Source organism: Molossus molossus, unplaced genomic scaffold, assembly GCF_014108415.1.
Source record: "Molossus molossus isolate mMolMol1 unplaced genomic scaffold, mMolMol1.p scaffold_m16_p_17, whole genome shotgun sequence".
Lineage (NCBI taxonomy): Eukaryota > Metazoa > Chordata > Mammalia > Chiroptera > Molossidae > Molossus > Molossus molossus.
In genome coordinates this window covers 63,402,283-63,409,325 of record NW_023425352.1, presented here as the reverse complement: position 1 = coordinate 63,409,325, position 7,043 = coordinate 63,402,283, and the positions used below count along the sequence as shown (strand labels likewise).

The 7,043-nt window shown below is 36.5% G+C and overlaps 1 protein-coding gene across 1 annotated transcript; it reads right to left on the bottom strand.

Annotated features, from left to right (window-relative positions):
- Positions 1-4,817: 4,817 nt before the first annotated feature.
- Positions 4,818-5,264, bottom strand: LOC118632622 (ferritin light chain-like). The gene has a single exon (XM_036265863.1). It carries the CDS (start codon positions 5,262-5,264, stop codon positions 4,818-4,820), a length of 447 nt encoding a protein of 148 aa, XP_036121756.1.
- Positions 5,265-7,043: the final 1,779 nt, after the last annotated feature.

Sequence of the window (7,043 nt, the reverse complement as noted above, 5' to 3'; positions counted from 1 at the left end):
GAATGCAGACTGGTGCAGCCACTGTGGAAAACAATATGGTGTTACCTCAGAAAATTAAAAAATTGACTGCCATTTGACCAAGTGATCCCACTTCTAGGAATATACCCTAAGAAGCCTGAAACACCAATTAGAAAAAAATATATGTACTGTCATGTTCATAATAGCACTATTTATAATAGCTAAGCTCTGGAAACAGCCCAAGTATTCATCAGTAAAGGAATGGATAAAAAAGCTGTGGTACATATACACAATAAAGTACTATGCAGCTGTAAGAAAGAAAGATCTCTTATCCTTTGAGACGACATGGAGGGACCTGGAGATTATTATTTTAAGTGAAACATGCCAGGCAGAGAAAGCAAATATCACATGATCTCCTTTATGTGTGGAATATAATAAACGTAACAGTCTGAGGAATGGGGTAGTCCCAGAGACATGGAAGTGGAGTACAGACTGACAACTCCCAGAAGAGGGGGTGGACGGGGAGAACTTATATGCATGTATGCATGAACAATGGACATGGACAACAAAGCTGGGGACAGGGTGGGGAGGGTGGGGGAGTGGGAATTTATGGGGGAAAAGGGAGAAACATCTGTAACAAAAATATATAAATTAATTAAGTAAAAAATAAAATTAAAAAAAGAAAAAAAACAGGACCCATATATATGCTGTCTACAAGAGACCCACCTCACAACAAAAGACTCACACAGAATGAAAGTGAAGGGATGGAAAAAATTTTCCAAGAAAATGGTAATCAAATAAAAGCTGGTGTAGCAGTACTCATGTCTGAAAAGATAGACTTCAAAACAAGGGCCATAATAAGAGACAGAGAAAGTCACTACATAATATTAAAAGGAGCAATCCAACACGAGGATATAACCCTGGTGAACATATACGTACAAAATACAGGAGCCCCAATATATATTAAAAAACTTCTGGAAGACCTCAAGGGAGAGATCAATAGCAACACGATCATAGTGGGTGACTTTAACACACCACTGACACCACTGGATAGATCTTCTAGACAAAAAATTAACAAGGACATAGAGTCCTTACAAGACAAACTAGATCAGTTGGATTTAATTGATATTTACATAACAGTTCACCCCAAAGCTGCAGAATATACATTCTTCTCAAGTTCACATGTGTCATTCTCAAAGATAGACCACATGTTAGAACACAAAGCAAGTCTCTACACATTCAAGAAAATTGAAATCATATCAAGCATCTTCTCAGATCACAGTGGCATGAAACTAGAACTCAATTACAATAAAAACACACCAAACATTCAAACACTTGGAGGCTAAAGAGCATGTTATTAAACAACAAATGGGTCACTAACGAGATCAAGGAAGAAATTAAAATCTTCCTGGAAACCAGTGAAAACACTCAACAACAAAAAAAATCTATGGGATTAGATCCTATCGAAAGCAGTCCTGGTGGGAAATTTCATAGCACTACAGGCCTACCTCAAGAAACAAACAAAAAAAATTCTAAATGATTTTCTAACCCTACAACCTAAAGAACTAGAAAATAAACAAAAAGAAAAACCCAGAGTTAGTTGGAGGAAGGAAATAGTAAAGGTCAGAGGTTAAATAAATGACATAGATACTAAAAAAAAAACAATTTAAAAGATCAATGAAACAAAAAGCTGGTTCTTTGAAAAGATAAACAAGATCGTTCGATTGACCTTTATCCAGACTCATCAAGAAACAAAAAGAGAGAAACCCAATAAACAAAATCAGAAATGAAAGAGGACAAGTAACAACTGACACCACAGAAATACAAAGAATCATTGAAACATACTGTGACCAATTATACACCAACAAGTTGGATAATCTAGACAAAATGGACAAATTTCTAGAAATATACAGCATCCCAAAACTGAACCAGGAAGATATAGAAAACTTGAATAGACAAATAACAACAATGAAAATTGAAGATATAATAAAAAAACTCCCAGCAAAAGCCCAGGCCCAGATGGCTTCACAGGGGAATTTTACTGAATATTTAAAGAAGATCTAATACCCATTCTCCTCAAACTATTCCAAAAAAACCAAGAAGATGGAACACGTCCAAACTCATTTTACGAGGCCAACATAATCCTAATTTGAAAACCAGATAAAGACACTACAAGGAAAGAAAACTACAGTCCAATATCCCTGATGAACATAGATGACAAATTCCTTAACAAAATATTAGCAAATTGGACCCAGCAATACATCAAAAAAATTATTCATCATGACCCAGTGAGATTCATCCGAAGAATGCAAGGATGGTACAATACTCACAAATCAATAAATGTGATATACCACATAAACAATAGGAAAGATAAAAACCATATGATCATATCAATAGATGCTGAAAAATCATTTGACAAAATGATTAGTGATGCTAAGCATTTTTTCATATATTTCTTGGCCATTGTATGTCCTGTTCTGAGAGGTGTCTATTGAGATCCTCTGCCCATATTTTAATTGGGTTCTTTGGCAAAACCAAGAAATTATAAAAATTAAGGATATAGTGTGAAGGAGCTGTTTTATTTTGTTGATCTAGATCAGTAATATCAGTTTACTGAATAACCTATTCATTCACTGAAAGGAGAAAGTGAGAGTCAGAGTAACTAATTTCAGAACAATATCTTTGGCTTGGAATGTTGTATAATAGAGAGCATGATTGATACAGGACCCAGCTCACTATAGAACAATCACAGATGGCTGTACATAATCCAGACACACAGAGGTTATTTCTGAGAAAGAACACAGGTAGCCTGGTGCACTGGATAAAATCCACTATAAGGTCTGCTTACAAAATCCCCCTACAAAATGCCATGGGCTCTTTTCAATTTTTAAAGTGATTTTGTCTTTTTAGTTCAGAGTAGAGAATTTATATGTGTCTTCAACTTCATTGATTCTCTCTTTTGTCATATAGTAAATTTATCAGTTTAGATGTACTTTTTCATTCTAGCATGTTGTTTTATTACACTTTTCATTTCTCTGCTAAGATTCTCTACCTTTTTACTCTTTATGATCATGTTTTTCTACAAGTTCTGCAACATATTCGTAATGCTAGAATTAAAGGTTTTGTTTTGTTTCTGCTAAATTTAATTTCTGAAACTTTTAGTATAGTGACTGATTTTTATGTTTTGATTATGAATCACATTTTATGCATTTTTTATTTTTAATTAATTAATTTATTTTTGTTACAGATGTTTCTCCTTTTCCCTCCACAAATTCTCCCCTCTCCCTCCCTCCTAGCCCTTTGCCCGGCTTTGTTGTCCATGTCCTTTGTTCATGAACACATGCATATAAGTTCTGTGGTTTATATTTCCCCCACCACCCCCTCTTCTGGGGATTGTCAGCCTTTACCCCACTTCCATGTCTCGGGGACTACCCCATTCCTCAGACTGTTATGTTCATTATATTCCACAAATAAGTGAGATTATATGATACTTGTCCTTCTCTGTTTGGCTTGTTTTGCTTAGGATAATACTCTCCAGGTCCCTCCATGTCGTCTCAAAGGATAAGAGATCTTTCTTTCTTACAGCTGCATAGTACTCCATTGTGTATATGTAGCACTGCTTTTTTATCCATTCATCTATTGATGAACATTTGGGCTGTTTCCAGATCTTAGCTATTGTAAATAGTGCTGCTACAACATGGGGGTACATATACTCTTTCTGGTTGGAGTTTCAGGCTTCTTAGGGTATATTCCTAGAAGTGGGATCACTTGGTCAAATGGCAGTTCAATTTTTAATTTATTGAGGTAACACCATATTGTTTTCCATAGTGGCTGCACCAGTCTGCATTCCCACCAGCAGTGTACTAGAGTCCCCTTTTCTCCACACCCTCTCCAACACTTGTTGTTTGATTATTTGTTGATGGCGGCCATTTTTTTTTTTTTACATAATTCTATCTGTATCTATGTATATATGTCTAATGATGCATGATTTTATACTAAGTATTGAAATACTTGTAGAAATTTAGGATTATATGTTTTTCTTTTAAGAGCATTATGTTATATTCTGGCAAACAGTTGTATACTGGCTGATTCTTTTGGTGTTTAAAGACTAATTTTGGACATCTTTTATGGTTTTGTCTTTAGCCTTAGAGAATGGCCCTTACTCTATGACATGTTTGTTTCCAAAGATATGACTTATCTGAGATTTTTTTTGGTTGAATGGCCAAGGCTACTGAAATCTGTCTGTCCTGGCTGGACTATAACTCTGAAGTCTTCAGCAATTGTGACTTCTGTATCCTCCACTAAACTCTCAACCTCATAGAAGCTCCTATCCCTGGATCCAATGGAATATTGCTCTGCTCATGCATAACCTTGCAGCTCCTTCCTTTCTTATATACCATCACACAAAATTTTACTGCTTCTGTATCCCAGAAATCTAATTTCTTCTTTTTCTATTTAGCAAGAGTGTCTCTCTATTTGAGCTCCCAAACCATGTACTATAGTCAGGAAAGTGCCACTAGAGCATGAAGGGAAATAGCAGCTTAATTTTGGAGTTTATTTTTTCTCAAGTATTTTAGATATATGCTATCTGCCCTTTTCTTTTTTTGCTGCAAAAAAAAAAAGCTTTATTTTTTCCATTTGGTCCAAGGCATGGGAGAGGCTCCACAATGGTTAAAATGCTGCTTAGGTGTTTCAATGAGAGACTCAGGCAGAAGCCAGACACAGGGTGATGTAGAAAGGCCTCTACAAGGCCTCTGGGCTCCAGTGACCTCTGTGCTCCTAGTTGTGCTTGAGGGTGAGCATTTCAAAGAGACACTCACCCATCCCCGCCTAAGGGTCAGCCAGCCTGCATAGGTTGGTCAGGTGGTTGCCCATTTCTTGAAGAATTTTACCTGCTCATCCAGGAAATGATTCTCCAGGAAATCACAGAGATGGGGGTTTGTGTGTATAGAGCCCAGGGCATGCAGATCTACAAGCGCTTCGTTCAGGTTCTTCTCTATGTCCAGGATGGCTTCCATGGTATCCTGAGTTTTACCCCACTCATCTTGGGACAGCTCCAACACATTCTGGAACAGAGAGTGGTCACCACATTGGTTTTGCATTTTCAAGAGATGCTTAGTCCCCTTGAGCTTCTCCTTGGCCAATTCTCTGAAGAAGTGTCCCATGTTCTCCAGAGGCATATCGTCATGGTTGAAAGAGAAGCCCAGAGAAAAGTTGTTGTAGGAGGCCTGCAGATGCAGGTTGACCAGGGGTTTGACAATGGCCTCCACTTCTGTGAAATACTTCTGACAAATTTGGGAACTCATTGTTACTTGGCAATAAGGAGGTAAGCTCTGAAAACAGTGTTTGCTGCTTTCAGAGGCCAGGGATAGGAGAGATGGTTCTGAAGATTTTGACTAGAAAAGAGGTTGGAGGGTGGTTGGAAGCTGGAGGAAATGGCATCCCTGGGTTTGTTTTGTCCAAAGACTTTTGAAGCAAGAGATAGATCTGGAAGACCACCGAGGGCACTGCCTTCTGCTTTTTCAATGCATGAAAATAGTTTATGTTTTGTACAGTTTTATAGTGTTTATAAAAGAAGGGCAAGTCCAGTGCCAATTTCCATGCCATAGCTAGAGGCTGAAGTCTCCCCAAGCAGACATATTTGACTTCAAGGTACATGGTTTTGCATTATGCATTGTAAACACTTTATTATCTAAGCCTTTTGAAATCAGTAGGCTATGAAGTCTGTAGGAAAGAATCCGGTGATTTGCCTCTTTGAGGTTCTAGAGGCCACCTACATTTGTTGGCTTGTAGCCCCTTCTTTTATCTCAAAACCAGCAGCATGACATCTTCACGTCCACATCACATCCTCTGACATTGTGCTTCTGTGTTTATGTCTCTGACTCTGGGCTCTCTTGTTTTTTAAAATTTATTTTTTTATCTTTTTTATTGAAGTATAATTGACATACAACATTATTTTCCTTTCAATATTTGTAATATTGCTAAATAATCACCACAATAAATCTAGTTAACACCCATAACCATACACACTTACAATTTTTTCTTTTGATGAGAACTGTTAAGATTAACTCTCCTAGGAACTTCAAATATGCAATGCAGTAGTATTACCTAGAGTTACCATGCTATAGATGACGTCTCCATGATTTATTTACTTTATGACTGGAAGTTTGTACCTTTTGAACCCCTTTACCCATTTCAGCCATCCCACCGACCCTTGCCTCTGGCAAACATCAATCTGTTCTCTGTAGCTATGAGTCTGGGTTTTTTTGTTATATTTTGTTTTGTTTTTAGATTCCACATATAAGTGAGATCATATAGTGTTTGTCTTTCCCTTTCTGACTTATTACATTCAACATAATGCCCTCAAGGTCTATCAATGTTGTCTCAAATGGCAAAATTTCTTTTTTTTTTTATTTTTATGGGTGAATAATGTAATAATTTTTTTGTTATTTATCCATCAATGAATACTTACATTGTTTATCTTAGCTATTATAAATAATTCTGCAATGAACAGGGGGATTCCTATATTCTTCTGAATTAGTGTTTTGTTTTCTTTGGATAAATACCCAGAAGAGCTGAATCATATGACATCCCTCTTATAATTACATTAGGCCTAACTGAATAACCAGAATAATATCCCCACCTGAAGATCCTTAATTTAATTATATCTGCAAAGTTCCTTTTGCCATGTAAGATAAAATATTCATAGTTTCCAGGAATAATATATGGTATCTTGTGGAGCAGGGAGGTGGGTCATTATTCAAATTAAATTCAAATTTTAAAAATCTTTGCATTTCTACTTTGATGACTTACCATTATGAGAGGTAGAGATTATGCCCCTAACCTAATGAAGTTAACAGTCACATTCTTATAAATGATTTGGGCTCTTTTGGTGGTTCTGAAGAAATTAGACAAGAAAATTTGTCTTCACTTATTTGAATTTGTGAACAAATATTTCTTTCTTATTCCTTTTTTAGAGAATCCTAATATTATTGAACAGCAAAAAGTTACCACCATTTATACCCCTGCTTTCCAAGTATCTGGAAGCCTGTTGGAGTTGTTGACTTCCTCATGATGATTCTAAT

Excerpts from the sequence above, each read along its gene's own strand:
- LOC118632622 (XM_036265863.1), bottom strand. The coding sequence starts at position 5,264 with ATGAGTTCCCAAATTTGTCAGAAGTATTTCACAGAAGTGGAGGCCATT.